Here is an 18,614-nt window from a genome sequence, read left to right on the forward strand (position 1 = left end):
TGCACTCACATTCAGCGGGGTTCTTAGTTAGACATACAGTATTGTCACGACCATGATTCCGGCTCAACAGGAAGAGAAAATTCCGAAAAAGCGCCAGCACAATCCAGCGCATGGCACACATCGCGTTGCTTTTCCTTGCATTGATTCGATGCTGGAGCATCGCGTTGAACACGTGAAGCAAGGTGGTCCCTCCAATAGGTATTGTTCATGGATTCAAAATCATCTCCACTCGTACTTAACATGCTCATATGTCAAGGAACATAGAAGTCGGAAGTCGTAGAATGAGACCAGGATAGTAAGATATAGTCTCAGGTGGTAGAGGTTTGAATAGGAACCTTTGACGGTCACGCATACTTGCGCAGCTTACAGGTTATTAGTATCTTACTTGGACCGGACAGCACGGAATGGAGCAAAGACATACATCGAGCGTCAAGACTTTGGAACTGTTCGCGCCTTGGTCTCTATAGACACCGACCAAAGCTTCGCTGCCCTGGAAGAAACCTGTCTTCAAACTGATGACGATGAATTGCATTCCAGGGCCCTGTGTTCCATGATTTTCAGCATTAAGACCTAGCTTCTGGTTGCACATAAAAAGGGGGACACTTACAGCATGATTTCGCACATAGTTGACCAACTTGCCGACGTTGGCGTTGTCCAGCGCGGCGTCGACCTCGTCAAGCACGAAGAACGGACTGGGCTGATAGCTGTGGATGGCAAAAAGCAAGGCCAACGCAGCCATGGTTTTCTCTCCACCAGAGAGATGCTCCATGTCTCTGAAGCGCTTAGTAGGAGGCATGGTGTGGTAATTTACGCCAGCAAGATACGGCTCTTCCTCATCGGCGGTGAGATAGGCGCGACCACCGGCCGGGAATTCGTCAGACTTTGTCAGGTTGGAGTAGATGGGTTCGATCTGCTCGGAGATGTGGGAGAAGGCTTTATTGAAGAGCTCATTACGTTGTTCCATGGTATCCTCGAATTTGGCTTTGAGCTCGCGGTACCGCGTTCGGGAGTCCTCATATTCTTGTTCGGTGTCGCGAGCGCGGGCTTCGACAGCAGCGAGACGCTGTGCTGCATGAGCATTGGGCTGCATTTTGTCCAATGCGGCATTCAACTTGGCGATATCTTCCTGTAGTTTGGCTTCCATTGCGTCGCTGTTTTCATCCTTGAGGTCGTCACCTAGAATATCAAAGTCTGGTTCGACGCCATAGTCAGTGACTGTGTGATTCTTCAGAGCAGAAGAGGTCGGATCATCTTCATCAACGTCCATATTGTCAGCATCTTCAAGAGGCAGGTCGTTGACTGGTACACTTTCTAAGGTCGCTGACCGATTTGTAAGCGGTATTGCAATATTTTCGATCTTGCACCGTCGGAGGAGACTGTATCGTGTTGAAGAATAGCGTTGCATTTCTCCCTCCAAAGAACTGATGGCTCTGAAAGTGTTTTCCATCTCTTTGGCTCTTTTTTGAACCTCGTATTTCTGCCTCGTTAACACTTCACCAGCTTCACTCAGCAACTCTTTCTGCTCAGCCAGTTGAGCATGGAGTTCATCAAGCTCGTTCTTGAGTGTGTCAAGGTCGTCTTGAATACCTTGTCGTTGTTCATTCAGTTCATCAATCGTCTCCTTGTCATGTTGCTCTTTATCCCTGAGTGCTTGGAGGCGGTCATCGGTCGATTGGAGTCTGGTTCGTTCGAAACTGAGTTGGCCCTCGATTCTACCCTTGTGTGTGACAAATTCGAGTTTTCTTTGAGCGGTCTCTTGCTGAAGTGAACCTTGCCGGGCCTCGTAGTCCCGGATGTCATCAAAGCCAAGGCGCTGGCAGAATTCGCCAAAGATTTCGTTCTCCACATTGTTCACGGAATCTTGATAATCAGAAATGTCCTCGTCAATCTTCTCGAGTTTGCCTTGCTCCGTCAACATCTTCGGTCGTTCTTCTTTCAGCTGCTGCTTAACGTGATCGACTTCCCGTTTCTGGCTTTGGAGATTCTTGTTCAAGGTGTCGAGTTCTTCTCTGGCAAACCGGAGTCGGTTCTCAAGACCACTCAGTTCTGTTTGTAGACTTTGTTCCTCAGCCATCCGAGTTCTCTCTTGCGGCAGATCGGCAAATTCTTCCATCAATTTATCCTTGAGTTTGTTAAGTCTCTCCACTTCGGCCTCGTCCCATCTTCGAGTGTTCTGTTCCCTACCGCGACCACCAGTCATTAGGCCACCTTTGTGAATGACATTGCCGTCTAGAGTGACAGCCTTTGCATCGACGTGTCGAACGTAGCACAATTCTTTGGCAATATTCAAATCATCACAGACAATTGCATTACCACATGCATATGATATCGCTCGCGCAACGGACTGATCGTAATCGACTGCCTCGATCGCAGGACGCATGCCACGATGCATTCCTTTGAGATTCGAGTAGAGTGCTTTGACTTGGATCGTATCGAGGGGAATGAATGTCACCTGACCCGATCGGTGATCTCGTAGATATTCAATGCATTGTTTCGCGGTTGCTTCGGTGTCAACCACAACAGCATCAAAGTGGCGACCCAACACAGTGCTAACCGCTTCTTGGTACTTTTTCTGCTTTGGCTTGCACAATTCATGCACACGGCCCTTCACGCCGGGGTAAGTGCGCTTAAGCATGACAATAGTCTCTTTCATTCGGGTCTCCTTCTCACTTGTGCGACGGCCATCGTCCGCTTCCAGAAGCTTTCGAGCCACCTCGGCGAGCTTCTCATCGAGCTCAGTCCGAGTTCGGGCTGCTTGCAGCCGCTTAGACGTGGCAGCATTGAGCTCTTTCTTCTTTACATCGATCTCGACCTGGCTTTGTTGGACAGCTTCTTTGACAGCATCTCGCCTCTCATTGAGAGCGCGATACTCGTTTTCCAATGACTTCAATTTGAATTCAGTGCTTTCCACACTATTCTTGAGGTTGTTGTAGGTCGCCTCAACGGGAGCTCGGTCGTTCTTCAGCCTCTCCACTCTGCTCAAATCCGCCGAAGCGCGTTTGTTGAGTTCTTCTCGAAGCCGGCTATATTGTTGAAGATCCGCATCACTCAACTGGCCGCCCAGCCGACTGGTATTCTGTTCCCATTCTTTCTGCCATTGGGCTTGCGCCTTCTCGACCCTATTGAGATCTTTCTCCAGTTGTGCGACTGTTGCGGCCTGCGTACTTCGTTCCTTGACTATTGCGTTCACCCGATTGGCATATCTGGTGAGTTGCTTGATGGAGACTGAGATTTGTTCATCAACCGGAATTAACGACGAAGTTTTATCTTCGATTTCCCTTTCTTTGGCCTTAATCGCCTTCTCGGCCTTGCCGACACCACGTGCCGCTTGTGCATGGTCCTTCTTCGCAGCTTCGAGGTTGCGCTCATACTTCTCAATGCCTCGACGGAACTCTTTGAGCTCATTTTGATGCTTCTGAATCTCGGCACTGGACTCTTCGATCTGGCGTTGCAGGTGATACAATTTCCACAAGACCTGCGTGACAATTGCCTCATCGCGTTCAGCCGCTTTCTTTTGGAAATTATCCGCCTCTCGCTTTTGTTCCTGATATTGTCGTATCTCCGAATTGATACCTCGGCGGCGATTGAGCTGAAAAGTTTGTTTGTCAGCAGCCTCATCCAGTTCTGCCTTCAATCTGTCATAATCGGCTTTGAATTCCAGACTGCCCGAGACTTGTTCAATCAGTCGGGTCAAATCCTGAGGCTTCTGAATCGCGATAGCCTCAACATCGCCCTGAAAGACCAGAAAGTTGCGAGCTTTGATAAGAATGTTTTCTTCCTCCAGTGACTCGTTGTACTGTTGAGCAGTCACAATGCTCTCGTTTATGCGATACTCTGAGACGCCTTGATGGGTAATTGTGCGCTTATACTTTTGCTCAATTCCTGCATCATCCTCATAAACAGCCATGACCCAGGCTGACTTCGGATCGTTGCGTTCTTGAGTGCCACTGACTTGACTGGAGTCCAGTCCTTCAGGTCCATCAGCGCCATTTGTTTGTGCCTCCCCATTCGCAGTAGATTTGCGCAGGACGCGTCCTCGGTACACCAATTCTCTGAGATGTGCTGATCGCAGGTGGGAGGATTTGATTCCAAGGACGAAAGAGATGGCGTCCATCGCATTTGACTTGCCCGATCCATTCGGACCGATGATGGAGGTGAAATATGCATCGCCAAAGAGGAGGACATGGTGGCCTTTGTACGATTTGAAATTGTACAACTCAAGTCGGATGAGTTTACCCATGGTGGGGTTGGAGGAACGAGTGGTGGGCAGGAAATCGGTTTAGTACAAAAGGAATTAATGCAGAGCCATCAGGGGCCGCCGGCGGAGAGAATCGAGAATGTGCGTGGAGAGAACAGCGCACGCGATCAGTTTGCCAGCGTCGAGATGGATGAATGTACGAAGCAGAATCGTGGATGTCCCAGGCACTGGCAAGAACGCGAGACGCGTGTAGATGAGGGTGTCACGTGCGCGGACTGAGATCGAGCAAGCCACTTTGGACTCGAAAGAGCCCTGTGTACTAGGATTAGAGAAGGATAAATGGTTGGTATGCGGCAGCTAAGCGATAGTTGCCAGATGTTCTTTGATTAGGCCAGTCACCTTGCTTCATGCCCGCACGCTGCCCTCAACAGCCTCATTTGACACCAACACAGCATCAACTTTATCCTTTTGGTATTTGTCTTTCTCTTCTCGATTCTTACCACAAGCTGACTGAGGCGGCCCTCCTACACTGCAGCATGACCTCCGGACTGCTGGTCAGCTGGCACGTGCCAATTATCTGCGGTTATTTGTATATCTAAGGGTCCTGCGGTCCTGCATCCCTTCCTCTCGAAACATCTCCCCATCCTTCCTCTTCTCTATATGCCTATGCATTACTCCTAGCTCCGGCATCATAATAGATCTCAAACATGTCGGACCCTATACCGATCCTTCGCCCCAAGTCCGAGCCCGCCGCTCTGGATGAGACCACAGCGGCGGATATCGCAGGCAGTGTGGGCAGTGCGACAGATGGAACAGAATCCCTCACACCCGGATACCAGTCCTCCTCTCCGGGCAGTCCTTATCTATTATCCAGAAACTCCTCATATATCGGAAGCCAGTCTCTGCAAGAAGACTGGGATATTCCACTCGACAAGCTCACCTTTTTCGACATCTTTGACAACTTAGCCTTGCCCTCAAAACTCGAACGATGGCAGGCAACGCTCGCCGCCCAGAAAGAGAAACTGGCCAGGCAACAGGAGAGAATAAGAACCACCGGTAACAACGCCAAAGATCGCGCCATGGCCGAATGGCGCAAACGAGTACCAACAGCCGATGAACAGCTGGCGAAATACCGATCGCGGATGAAGAAATCCGTCGACGATCTCAGCAAGAGATGGAACGACGTCGTCACTATATCCGTTAGGGAAAAGGTGTCCTTCATTTCCGCTGTCCTGAACGTCTTTGTCAGTGGTTACCTGATTGGTGCCGTCCCCGAATACTTCTATTACTGGTTCACGGTCCAACTGGCCTATTTCATGCCCATCCGATTCTACACCTATCATCGCAAAGGCTATCATTATTTTCTGGCGGACTTGTGCTACTTCGTCAACTTCCTCTGTTTGCTCTCCATCTGGGTCTTTCCCCGATCCAAACGCCTGTTCATCAGCACCTACTGTCTCGCCTACGGCAACAATGCCGTGGCTATTGCAATGTGGCGGAATTCTCTAGTTTTTCACTCCTTGGACAAAGTCACCAGTCTCTTCATCCACGTGATGCCCCCTGTCGCCTTGCATTGTATCGTCCACCTGACACCGGACGATATGCTCAGCTGGCGGTTCCCGGCCGTGTTCAACATCAAACACAGCGCTCCTGGATCACCGGAACATTACGCGCTCGCGGCGATGCTAGGTTGGGCAACCATTCCCTACACTATCTGGCAGCTATCCTACCACTTTTTCATCACAGTACGGAGACGCGAAAAGATCGCAGCGGGACGCCCTACCTCATTTACCTGGCTACGCAGGTCATATTCGAAAACGTGGATCGGCAAATTCGTCATTTCGTTACCAGAATATTTGCAAGAACCGGCATTCATGCTCATCCAATACTGCTATGCCTTACTCACCATTATTCCATGCCCGTTCTGGTTTTGGTACCGCTGGGCGAGCGCCGTATTCTTGATGGTCGTATTCAGCTGGAGTGTTTGGAATGGGGCAAACTACTATATGGACATCTTTGGCAAACGGTTCCAGAAGGAGCTGGAACAGATGAAGCGTGATGTCGCCAAATGGCAGAACAGTCCCGGAGCGATGTTCAGTCCGCCAAATGGACCGGTCGACGGGGAAGTATCCCTGACAGTGCCGAAGGGCGGGGACAAAGATGCAGAAAAGGGCCATGACAAGAGACGAAGCATTGACCGCATACCCTTGCTTGATGACACTCTTCAGAACGAAAAAGCAGACCCGGCCGCACGCGCAACCGGCGCAGAAATCCTGAGTGACGCAGACAAGAGGGTCTTAGATCGCAAGTCAATGTCCGGACCTCCTGCCTCGGCGCCGTGAAGGAACAGGGAATGCGATCAGTACGAGACTTCATGGTCTGTGCACAGTTGTTGTTCGGAATTGAGAAACCGGCTTTCAACAATTGCTGATTTGATTGGTGGGAAGAGAATCACCAAAGTGATCGTCTGCGAGCAAACTTGAACGATACACAATCGCAACCCTGCGAAACTGTACTTTTACGTCCCAGACTGGGGAAATTTCTCTCCCTTTTCAACACCCTTTTCCCTTCGTTTTCCCTTCCACGTGAGTTCGGAGCACTGATGAACGAGACGTAGCTGGCATCCTTTCGTGACTTTGAGGCGTTGGTGGCCTCGGTCGCGGCTTCGGATTGCCATCTTCTCGAGCTGAGCAGACGAACAGTCTCCGGATGTGGCCCCGCAAGCCTCGGGCTTTTTGGGTTGTCCAAGGAAGATATGGGGCTTTGAAATAGAGTGCATGAAGGAATCCGTAGAGATTTGATAACGAGTTTATTTCCGAGAATGATGAGATGCTATACTATATATCTAAATGAATGTTTGGTCAATCGTTTCTTTGCAAATCTGGTCAACAATGAGTCGTGTACTGCAACTGGATCAGGCTGTGAGGATACGGGGGTGGAATTTATCCTCGTGTTTTTGACTTTTGGAGAATCCACCTCCAGTTTGGGCGGACACTCCTTTTAGGGATAGCCTAGGTCTTGGCGGCCCGCCGCTTTTGACCTCGCTTTACACTGAGAGAAACTGTCCCTTTACTTCCCCCCCCATTCCGCACCGTCTGCTACCATCCGATCGACCTTCCCATCATCGATCCCTCACTCTGGTCTCGACTCGAGAAAGGTTTTGGTCATTTAAAGCCCACCATTGCCGCCTAATGACTTCGACCGCGCTTCTCCCACAATGTGCTGACGAGGCTCACTATTTTCGTCACGCCAGCCGGACTCGCCATGACCATGCAGAGCACGATCAAGGATCTGGAAATAGTCCTGGCCCCCCAAAAAGAGCATGCAGCCAAGGATATAAACAGAGTGTAAGGGGGCTGGAAAGACCAAAGGCCCGAAAGAGTCGTTGTATGCCCACGCTCTCTATCACGTAGTTGATCTAGGAAGAGTCGATGCGAAGGCCGATGAAGCAAATGCATGCAGTTTCGGGAGAACCCCAATCTCTGCCATTCCGTTCGTGCCCAGCTTTCTCAAGGCTCGACCTCGCGTCATCCGATGACGTCTGAGATCAGTCTAGATGGCTGGTACCACTCATCTGTTCCCGATCTCGGGAAATTTCCGCCAAAAATTCTGGTATTGCATCTACTTGAGAGGCGGACATCACCCAGACGTCCCTCATTGCATAACAAGGAAAGAGACTGACATGGTTATGCATTACTTGGCCTCTTGTTCCTCCTGATACTTGTTCATTCCGTGTTTTATGAACGGAGCTTCCATCAATCTGTCCCAAGTATGGACCGTTTCCGCTTGGAGAATCGACACTTTCATTTCTGTCATTGCCCTTTCCTTCATCTCTTTCTCGTAATCAGCGATGGCCTCGCTCAACGATTGAGCACCAGTGTCAAAGGCTCTGAGCTTGTCGATCAAATTTGCAGCATCTTGCAACGCATTGTTCAATCCCTGGCCTCGAAATGGCGGAATGGCGTGGGCGGCATCACCCGCGAGAGTTACTCTTGGCCAAAGAGGTGAGTGCGACCAATCCATGTCTGGCTTCCACACGATGGTACGATCTGTAGGAAACACCAAGTTATCCGGGAGCTGTTTGCCGATCGTTGCCCACGGCTCAGCGTATTTGGGACCCCTGTCGCGCCAAAACTTGAGCCGGGACTCTTGATCAGGAAGGTCTTCTGTTCTTGGTGCGCCGGCCCAGGACAAAAGATTCTGAAAGAGCCACGTCTCTGGTCTGTCCGGATCGCCAACGTCTTGGATGGAGTTCCACCACGTAAATCCATCGGGATGATAACTGTTCTTGAAAATTGGGTGAATCGTGCGCAAGTACTCTGCCGTTTCCTTGGGGAACGTGCAGCTGACGTTAAACATTTGGATGTCCATGTACTCCTCCTTCGCCAACCCTTCACCAACGAGGAACCTACGAACGGTAGAATGAGCACCATCACAGCCCACCAGGAGCGAAGCCAGAAGCACTCGTGCCATCTTCGAAGACGGCTGTCACAGAATGACCTGGATCAACTGTGACGGATACCAACCTCATACCATACTGAATCGCTCGTCAGTTCTGGTCAGAAAACCGTCGAGGAACGTTTTCAGAGCCATACCTGCACGTCAATCCCCTGGCTCAAAAAGTTTCCCAGCTTCTTTTGCGACACTCGCCTCGGATCCATCCCGTGCATCTCAAAGAGCTTTTCACCCGTCGCGCCATTGTACAAAGGTAATGATGTGGTTTTACCTTTGAAGAAAGGGTCACAGCAGATGTTCTCGTCGAGTTTGGCCACTAAATTTGGGGGAATACACTTGGAGAGATACTCGGCACCCCAATGCAAGGTCATGCCCCACTCTCGGGATCGATTTTGATAAGTCATATGATCTTCTCGCTCAAATACAGTACACCGGATACCGTTCTAGACCAATTGTCGGCTCTGGTGTGAAAATCGGGGGTGAGAAAGGGGATCTGATACCTGTTTCAGGCCCTGTGCGAGGAGTAGCCCAGTAGATCCTGACGCCACCATTAGTTCCCCAGGACAAGAGAGTGAGAATATCGTACCCGCACCTACCACAATTACTTCTAGTGGCGTTGCCGAAGCCATATTGCCGTTCCAAGTGTCGGAATATTGGAATCCTCACAACATGGGATGAAAGACCACACAGTGGATTCTCGGGGTGTACTTGACATATCGTACTTGGATCCTTGAGACCGTCGTGGAAATTTCTTTTGCTGGGGTGTGTCTCAAGGCTTTTCACCTCGATTGGGCGATCTCGGAAAGCTATTTCAGCGGGCCGTTCCGAATTGGTTCTTGTGCATACTCTAAAGTTCTTGGGCTTGGAAGAAATTCCGGCCTAGATAGTTCCCTATTCGTTGTCGACAAAGCATCACGCGTCCACAGCCAAGGCCTCTCCAGGCCTTGGGCAAGTTATCAAATACTCACTTCCGCGCGCCGTTGATGCTCCCAACTCCACAGTCACATTTCCTTGAATATTCACATGTCAGGGCTCTCGACCTGTATGAGAATACCTAGCTTTTAAATCCGACTCATGCCAGGAAAGGAGAAGACGACAACCCCGTGTGTCGAGAGGTGATATTCGACGTGGCAGTTGCCGCATGTCTAGGTAGACTGCAACCAACTTGTCGTCGTCACCGCCAGGAAGTCCCAAGAACCAGGTCGCGATGGCTGATAGCGAGGCTGCCCAGATCGCGCTGGATGAAGACGAAGGGCTATCTGAGTTGTGAGTACCAATCACGCAGCAATATAATACGAACATGCTGTCCTCTTGGTGCCTAACGTCTTCTGGCCGTAGGGACGATGGCGAAACGACTGCATCCGTTCGTTCGAGCATTTTGCAAAACCGAGAACAGCCTGGGAGACGATATCATGCATACAAGGATGGAAGATACCATCGGCCAAATGATGAGGTGCACCACACCCGCTTGGAGACTCTTCACCCTTGCTTACTGCCGATCGTTGATCATCCAGGCCGAGCTGGAGCGTCTCAATATAGCCCATGCCCTCTTTACAATGACCAACGAGAATAGACTCCATCTCGCGCCCCTAGAGTCAGACCTTGGCCGTGTCCTAGACATCGGCACCGGCACCGGGACCTGGGCCATCGAATTTGCGGATGCTTACCCGTCAGCCCTTGTGGTTGGCGTCGATGTCAGTCCGACAATGCCTGAGGTGGTTCCACCCAATATTCGATTCGAGATTGACGATGTCGAAGACCAGTGGACATGTAGTAACCCGATGGATTACATTCGCTGCAGATATATGGCCGGGTCCATATCAGACTGACCAAAGCTGATGCGCCAATGCCATGATAATCTTAACCCTGGCGGCTGGGTTGAATTTCAGGATTTTGATATTAACTACTATTCTCAGGATGGATCGTTGACGGAAGAGCATGCTCTAAGACGCTGGCTTGTTCTTTGCATCCAAGCCGCCGGCAAAATTGGACGCTTATTACGTGTGGGCGTGCAGCTCGGGGAGTGGGTTCGAGATGCCGGCTTCACCAATGTTCAGGTTTTCAAGGTCCCCGTACCCATTGGCCCCTGGCCAAGGGACAAGAGACTGAAACGGATGGGCCTGATTAATTGGACTCAGATCTTTGAGGGCCTACAAGCCGTTAGCCTGAGGTTGTCCTTAAACGTTCTTGAATGGACCCAGCCTGAGCTGGAGACCCTGCTGATGGAAGTCCGGAGAGACATGAAGAACAAGGACATTCATGCACTGTACGTATCCACCCCACGCCTGGAACATTTCTTTACTTACAAATGTGAGGTACACCGTCATCGGCCAAAAAACAGAGAGTCAAACGGCACAGCTCACCGACCAGTGAGGATTGAGAATGGCTAAGGGAACATGGTTCGAAAACATAATCAAGGGTCCTTAATACTACGGCCAACCCGGAGTACACAGTTGGGCAAGTTCCCTTTCTCTTCACCACCACCAACGCCTAGGAAGGTGCTGGGCGACTTGATCCTAATAGGATCAATGGCACTGAGTATTTTCCTCGTACAAGAGGCAGGATCATTGGTGCTCGTCAAAGCGGGCTCCGGTTTAGATTGAGAAAACCCTTGGACACTTTCCAGCAAGTCCCTCGTCGACAACACGGCCTAGACTGACTACTACCTGGCCGATCACCTGTCTGTACACGGCGATATGAGCGATGTATTCTCCGTTATATTTCGTCTCCACCCAAATTCAAGCAGAATGCCACCTCCATCTCCATCAAGACCATGCACAAAATCCTGAATGGGTCCAACATGATCCACGGGAGGGCATGGAAAAGACCGTTGCTTACACTACCTAATGCCATTCATCGTCTCGCATGGTGCCGTCACCACAAGGGCCGGAGTGCTGAAGAATATATCGTGATGAGTGCAGCTTCGAGCGAGGCTCTGGCATGAGTGCGGCGGACCCTGACACAAAGGTGGCAGCAAGACAGGATCGATACATACAGAAAGGACACTGATGCCACCATCACGATGTGGGTGGCAATCTGGATTGGTGGTCGTTCAGACTTTGTTACTGTGAAGAGAGACCAGCACTCAGAACATCAAGGATGTACGAGTGATTCCTACATTACTTATTCTTGAAGATCAACTCCCTCGCTGCTGGCAACCTGGATAACGTCTAGCCTGGATCCCATCACTATGTATGCTAATTCATACCCTCAACCTGTCCAAAACCCTTATGGTCAACCTCGAACGCTTCACTCACTTCAATAGCGACTTCCAGGCGCTCGTATCGGGAAAGGGACTTTGTACTGAATGTCATAGGTCACACGTCTGCGGTCGCTTCTGAGAGAGTAAGCTCGCTTGTTGCATCCTGCGACTGCCCGAATTAAATGAATCTGGTGAAGCTGAAGAGTGCGCTTCCCATCTCGACACTTGATATGCGGAATAAGGCTTTTATGAGCTAATTTGGTGACCTCTTCGTTAGCGACTGAGTCGCTGGTAGGTTCCAACACAGGTCGTACTCGCTCGATTGGGCGATCTCAGGCTTACCGAGTGTTCCGGAGATGTGCCTCGGGTCCAAGGTACGTATTCGAACTTGAATTGAGGCCCCAAGCCTCACTCCGGCTGAGGTAGTGACGCATGCGACACCTTGTTTCTTCCGTCCGTCTCAGGACTATCGCGACCAGAATCAAGACACACCAACAACTCTCCCGAAGTCGAGCTCTGACGGATTAGAACGGACCATACAAGGCACTCCAATGACCTTTACGTCTGTACCGCCCACGGTGTCGCCGTGGGATGTTGCTGGTTTATTCAATGGGTTTCCCCTGCAATCTTATTCAAAAGATTCGATGAATTTCCCCCTCCACAACATACTGCATCCCGCGGCCCATGTGGCAGCCCCAGAGCGTCTCAGAAAGTTTCTTGAAGAGGATGACAGGAAGCAGATTATCGAAGGCCAAGATGATTGACCAAAGATTTCGCAATCATGGGAAGAGTTTGCTCTCCTAGAAACAAACTTCATGCCGAGCGCACTAATTCCCCAGGTCGCTCTCAATAGATGGGCTTACGAAAGGCGGAAGGTTATCACCACTATGCGGAATTTGGTTTGTCAGAACGGAATCAGAGTCAGGGAGAAAACCCCATCACGGTAACGCCCTGCTACGCCCGCCAAAACTCAGATATATCGGACTGATATTAGGTCGGAGCGAATCTTATTCTGGCGATGAGATCGACTATGTCGGCGAGGTTGTTGTAGGGAACTTGGCAATTATCATTGGGCTGGTTGGGTGCAATTTTCTTCCTTGTGGGAGTGGTCTGGACTCTATGGGATGCAGAGCACACGCATGTCACTGTCCGGCTCGCCGTCCTTGCGGTTTGGGTTGATCACTTTCGGGGTAGCGATCAACTATGGTGCGAATGCTAAGGGCGACCAAGTCTTTACGGCAACGGTAGCGGTGCTAGTTGTCTCCATCAGGCAAACATTTAGACAGTCACAGACTCAAGGAATATTGGGCTGCTCGCTTCTGATTCAGATATTGCACGGCCATACCCCCCTCGACCAAAGCCAAGTCTCCTTCAAACTCCCTCATCCTCCCAGTGGTAGTGGATGACATGAAGCGGCCAATTGCACTTGGGACGGCAAGGCAAGGGGAGGAATCTCTCATAGAAAGGAGAAAAGAAAGCTTGCAGGCGGCCTTTTATAACGCAAACCGAGGTTGGACACGACGGGAAAAGAAGATCCGCTTTCTTTGCGGCCATGCGGGGAGGTTGTAATAAAATCCCTTCATCCATGGAAAACAGCTCCAAAAGCAGCGGGTACCAACCGCCAGATTTGGCGATAGATTTCCCTGTGCTGAACAGTATTTACCGTAGCTTTTTCATCTTTCCTCCTGTCACTAATTCCTCAAATACGGCCGGTCGTCGCAGTCATGTCGACGCCTGAATATCTCACAGGGAAGAAGGACGCCATCCGGCAATTCATAGACAAGTACGATGTCCGTACTTTTTACGTGCTCCCATCCAAAGCCTTCGTTATCCTAGACGGCATACGAGAACTCTCAGTTGACTTTTTATTTTAGGTGTTCCTCGTCGATTGCGATGGTGTCCTCTGGTCGGGAGACTATCTTTTTCCCGGCAGCGTCCCGACGTTGGAGATGCTGCGCAAGAAGAACAAGCAACTGGTATTCGTGACGAATAATTCCACCAAATCTCGACAAGATTACTGCAAGAAACTCGAGAACATGGGTATATCAGCCGGTGTCGAAGAGGTGTTTGGTTCTTCATACTCAGCCAGCATTTATATTTCAAGGATTCTGCCCCAGTCGCACCCGGAACTCAAGAAAAGGAACAAGGTTTTTGTGGTTGGCGAGGCAGGTATTGAAACCGAACTGGACTCCGAAGGCATACCGCATCTGGGAGGCACAGACCCTGCATACAGACGAGATGTTACGCTAGATGACTACAAACTCTTAGCCGCTGGAGATCCCTCGGTGTTGGATCCAGATGTCGGGGTGGTGCTGATAGGTCTGGATTTCCACATCAATTACCTGAAAATATGCTACGCCTATCACTATATTCAACGCGGAGCCCTCTTTCTGGTCACGAATATGGACTCAACCCTTCCATCTGCAGGCGCCCTCTTTCCCGGCGCGGGATCCATTTCTGCTCCATTGATCAAAATGCTAGGAGGCCGGGAGCCGATAGCATTTGGCAAACCGAATCAAGCCATGATGGATGCAATTGAGGGCAAGTTCCAATTCGACCGAAGCAAAGCGTGCATGGTCGGTGATCGGGTGAATACAGACATTAAATTTGGCCTGGAAGGGAAACTCGGGGGCACTCTGGGCGTCTTGACAGGTGTTGCTACCGAAGAAGAATTCTTGAGAGGCGATACACGGCCAGCTTACTACGTGAAGGAACTGGGAGATCTCTTGGAAGGCGCTTGAGGTTGGTATCCTATTCATAACAGCCGCGAGAAAGGAACATTGGTTCTTCTTGCAACATGGTTACTTTGTGATACGATGAGACGGGCTCAATTATAGACCCGCAAACAGACCGAGATGAGACTCGATAGATTGCAGACTAGCCGGTCGCCGGATAGAGGAATTTGACTGGATGTATGGCCCTCATTGATCTCCCACAAGCCTATCCGCCCTGTTCTTCTATCCCTTTTAGTCTCACGATTCACAAGACATCTTCCCAATTCGACACAATCTCCCCGTGGTGTCAGCAGCTTCCTCCGCTGCTTCTGACCCTCCCCCATCCAGCCCATCACTCCCCTGGGCATTGCTAAAATATGCGTACCTCTCAATCCATTCACATCCATCAGGCTATGGCAAAGCCTATCCCATCCCTGCAACTGGCCCCGGAACGAACTTAACTACAGCTTATTCCTGCCTACATCACTGCTTATGCCGGGCAGCCGAGTCTGCGACGCAGACTTTCTTTATCGCTGTAATATGATGTCATTCCTCGGCTGAGCGGTGGCACCCAACAGGGAGATTCGCTTGCTTCGGGATTTCTGGTTCATTGAAGCCTAGGAGCGTGGCGATTCGGCACTTGGATAGAATGATGTCGCTTCGGAACGTGTCGATGTCCGTCCGTCGTATTCGCGGCGGTGCGGACGCAGGGGATCCATTCAATCGTCGACGGTAAGAAGTCAGGAACCCAGAGTTCCCAGTTAAATAGCCATGACGTTTTCCCCGTTCCCGTCGTCGAGATGCAAGGCGAGTATAGTTTGAATTGTGAGCCGCGCCGCGGAGAGAGGATAAAGAAGGGATAGAGGCAGATGGGACTCTAGTTTAAGCGACGGGGTGGGAGGCGGCGGGGATTTGCTTTTGATATGTTGCGTTTTGAAGTTCCAATTGTTGGAAGAATTGAGTTTCCCAAAAATCGACTTTTGCAAACATGGAATGTCCACTGCCCATGTTTCAGTTGCATTTTACTGGGAAGACAACTTGACCCGGCGACCTCAACATCCGCCAAGTGCCTCTTCTGGAACCCATCTAAAATGTCAGTTAAGAAGAGGCAGAATGCCCTAGCATCAGCTCTTTCAATTATATGAGAGGCGCGACAATGATGTGTCAAACTGGGTATGCCAAGAGAATGTGTATTGAATGCTCCGTCTCTCTAGCAACTGGTCCTGCCAAGTTGCCGGTATTTATGCACGCTTGGTTGACCCCTTTTCTTCTCCTATTCCTACCCCTATATCCCCCAAAAGGGGCACTGGCTACTTGTTCAACCGTTCAATATTATGGTCTGCTTTACATTGCCTTCGAAACATGGATTGCGCGTGGAGATCATTTGAGACAGAATAGAGAACCTCACCATCTTAGTTGGAGTCTTTGCAGATACCCAGTCCAAAGACGCGCTGAAGACCAGATGCGCTGAAGACCGAACGAGCTGTTTCAGGAGTGGCCGCCAGATACGCGATACCGCCAACAAGTCCGCAATAGAACGCCCAAGCACACGCGCCGAATACCTGCTGGCCGAAGTAAATTGCCTTGACACTGTCGCTTTCATTTCGCCTGGGAAAGGGATGTTTCGGCACATCGACTCCCAGGAAAGGACAAAGAGGACCCCATCCATCCTTCACGTTGTGCTCGAGTAATTGTCCCTTCGGTACCAAGTCACGGACCTTCTGGTTGTGCAGCCGATATATCTGGGGACCGATGAAACCAAAATCTCGTCTGGTCCGGTAATTGGCTTCTTGGGCCATGTCGTCAGTTCGTCTGAGCACTCGAACGGATGAGATGAGCACGCTGAAAATTCTGTACCGCCATGTTTCGGTCAGGAAGTGCATGCCAACGGTGTCCCTCCACGATTTCCACCATATTTCCTCTGAGTCGCGGACTGAGAGGATGAATTTGGCGTTGGGATAAGTGGCGACCAGCTCTGGAATCATATCGCATAGAGGTCCGTCAACAGTCGACCGATAACCGTGCATTAATTTTCGGATCCGGGCTTTCGTCTCCGGACTAGGATTCTTGCTCTCTTGTGGGTTTTCACCCAGATATTTGAGAAACGCAATCATGTTATCATTGTGCTGAGGACGACGGTAGAGTTCCTAGAGAAGTGAGTAACGGTTCTCGACAGATATCGAGCAGGAGGAGAACGAACCACAGCGTGGTGGACAGGACCGAAACCCAAATCGTCCAGCGCTTCACGAAGCGATGTTGTCCCTGTTCTGGAAAGACCTAGTCCGATCCCTTCTAGCTCTGCATTGCTATTTGGATGCCACTGGCTTTCACCATGCTCTTTTGCACTGATGCCGAACAACTTATGGAGCGGGTTTGAGAGGGACGCCATTGGGAAAGACTTGATTGGTATTGGAATGGAATGAGAAGAAGACACTTACCTTTTGCATCAAACCGAAGGACCTCGAACATTTTAAATACAAAAGAACTTGCTCTCACATTTTGCAAGTTGCTCCGACAATTTGCAGATTGCTCCGAAACTGGGCCTGAGACGTAGGTGGTCAGCCAAGGAGTAGGTAGCCCTGCGTTTAGTCCTTCACCAGAGCCCGACCGCGAACCAAATGGCTGGATGCCTGATTCATGGATGGAGACTGGAGATTTTGTCGTAAAGCGGTCGTAAATACGGAAAGTGATCTGAACAGGGAAACTCGAGCTAAGCCCGAAAGGCGGCTTCCCCTTCGGCAGACAGACGTGCTCTTCTGATGCTTGCTGTCGATAAGAAGCTTTCAACCTGGACATCAGCCTCGTCCTCGGCCTCGTCCTTACCTTCGACTTCAATTTCAACTACTCCCTTCACGTCTCGAAAGCATACCTTGTGTTCGAATTAATTCACTCGAGCCCCCTAAGGATCAAGCTTTGCCATCATGCTTGTCATGGCAAATACCATAGTTAGAGCGATACCGACTTCGTGCCACTGTACGCTTGTCTTAAGTATGATTGCTACAATTCACAACAATGCTGTCCATCCCCAAGTGACACCGCTCAACTTAATGACGAAGATATCAGCATAAAGAAGTCAGCCACTACCCTCGGGAACGTTTGCCCCACGTTGGTGACATTAATAAGACCATTTATAGCATCCTTTGCTCGTCCGAGTGCTTCCGTCCACTTCATCTGCACTCAGCGTTGGTTTCGATAAGCCGATAACGCCTCGATCGGTTATCGATGATAAAGCTTGGCACAGATTGAGTCACGTGCCACACTCCCCGATCGGATCTAGTCCACGGACCACCTGGGGGGAGCGGATTAACCGGAGCAAACAACCACCTGTGAGGGCTCAAGGTCAAGGATTCAGTCAATGTATTCTATAGTCACGCTCCTTTTCCTACCGTCCACGACTATCTCCCGATGCGACTACGGATGAATATGCCCGGTCACCCGGAAAGCCGTATGCCAGCCTCACTGGACCGCGCACATCGGGAAAATTTTCGCACAATATCGATCGAAGAGTGGTTGCCTTCGCTTGGTGCAGTAGGAGAGTGTGTTGCCCCCACAAGCTGCCCACCTAACTGAAATCCGAGTCCAGAATCCCGCTCCCGCTTTTGCTCCAGCTCTTCCTCTTGAGGTAGCGCCATCCAGGATCAAGGGAGCCCGGGGGGAAGAAGGAAGGAAAGGACAGAAGCGTTGCTGGCAGAGGGAATGGGAGGAATATGTCTTTTGGGTGAATCCTATCCCTTGCACAAAGCATTGGGCCAAGTATCGTGATGCTCTTGATACCACTCATAAAGCTGCTCAGACGATGGTCATCCGTTTTATCAGTCCTCTATTTATTTCCTGACACCAGATTTCTCCGGTTAGAACCGGGGATCTAATGAATCAGTGTATACCACTGAGCATTTCCGCCGTTTGGCCCTTTCAACACCGCAAAATAACAGAAAGCAGAAAGCCTGCAGGCGCAAAGATGAGTCAACAAACCCCAGGGAAAGGTTGACTAGGTGGTCAAGGGACAAAGAAACAAGGAATGAAACACTCAATTGGAATGGGAGGA

General features: G+C 50.4%; 6 protein-coding genes across 6 annotated transcripts; 3 read left to right on the forward strand and 3 right to left on the reverse strand.

Annotated features, from left to right (window-relative positions):
- Positions 1 to 344: 344 nt before the first annotated feature.
- Z518_01403 (uncharacterized protein) lies at positions 345 to 4,240 on the reverse strand (the record flags this gene model as incomplete). The annotated part of the gene is made up of 3 exons (XM_013422003.1): positions 345 to 362; positions 422 to 541; positions 608 to 4,240. The coding sequence occupies 3 exons, from the start codon at positions 4,238 to 4,240 to the stop codon at positions 345 to 347; spliced, it is 3,771 nt and encodes a 1,256-aa protein (XP_013277457.1).
- A 665-nt stretch (positions 4,241 to 4,905) lies between these two features.
- Z518_01404 (uncharacterized protein) lies at positions 4,906 to 6,540 on the forward strand (the record flags this gene model as incomplete). The annotated part of the gene is made up of 1 exon (XM_013422004.1): positions 4,906 to 6,540. The coding sequence occupies one exon, from the start codon at positions 4,906 to 4,908 to the stop codon at positions 6,538 to 6,540; it is 1,635 nt and encodes a 544-aa protein (XP_013277458.1).
- A 1,351-nt stretch (positions 6,541 to 7,891) lies between these two features.
- On the reverse strand, positions 7,892 to 9,282 carry Z518_01405 (uncharacterized protein; the record flags this gene model as incomplete). The annotated part of the gene is made up of 5 exons (XM_013422005.1): positions 7,892 to 8,589; positions 8,642 to 8,735; positions 8,794 to 9,096; positions 9,154 to 9,191; positions 9,240 to 9,282. 5 exons carry the CDS (start codon positions 9,280 to 9,282, stop codon positions 7,892 to 7,894), a joined length of 1,176 nt encoding a protein of 391 aa, XP_013277459.1.
- A 578-nt stretch (positions 9,283 to 9,860) lies between these two features.
- Positions 9,861 to 11,026, forward strand: Z518_01406 (uncharacterized protein; the record flags this gene model as incomplete). The annotated part of the gene is made up of 5 exons (XM_013422006.1): positions 9,861 to 9,919; positions 9,992 to 10,106; positions 10,168 to 10,347; positions 10,570 to 10,919; positions 10,969 to 11,026. 5 exons carry the CDS (start codon positions 9,861 to 9,863, stop codon positions 11,024 to 11,026), a joined length of 762 nt encoding a protein of 253 aa, XP_013277460.1.
- A 2,553-nt stretch (positions 11,027 to 13,579) lies between these two features.
- On the forward strand, positions 13,580 to 14,596 carry Z518_01407 (uncharacterized protein; the record flags this gene model as incomplete). Its single annotated transcript, XM_013422007.1, has 2 exons — positions 13,580 to 13,645; positions 13,730 to 14,596. The coding sequence occupies 2 exons, from the start codon at positions 13,580 to 13,582 to the stop codon at positions 14,594 to 14,596; spliced, it is 933 nt and encodes a 310-aa protein (XP_013277461.1).
- Positions 14,597 to 15,981: 1,385 nt separating this feature from the next.
- Z518_01408 (uncharacterized protein) lies at positions 15,982 to 16,958 on the reverse strand (the record flags this gene model as incomplete). The annotated part of the gene is made up of 2 exons (XM_013422008.1): positions 15,982 to 16,716; positions 16,770 to 16,958. The coding sequence occupies 2 exons, from the start codon at positions 16,956 to 16,958 to the stop codon at positions 15,982 to 15,984; spliced, it is 924 nt and encodes a 307-aa protein (XP_013277462.1).
- Positions 16,959 to 18,614: the final 1,656 nt, after the last annotated feature.

This window comes from Rhinocladiella mackenziei, assembly GCF_000835555.1.
Source record: "Rhinocladiella mackenziei CBS 650.93 unplaced genomic scaffold supercont1.1, whole genome shotgun sequence".
NCBI classification, from domain to species: Eukaryota; Fungi; Ascomycota; class Eurotiomycetes; order Chaetothyriales; family Herpotrichiellaceae; genus Rhinocladiella; species Rhinocladiella mackenziei.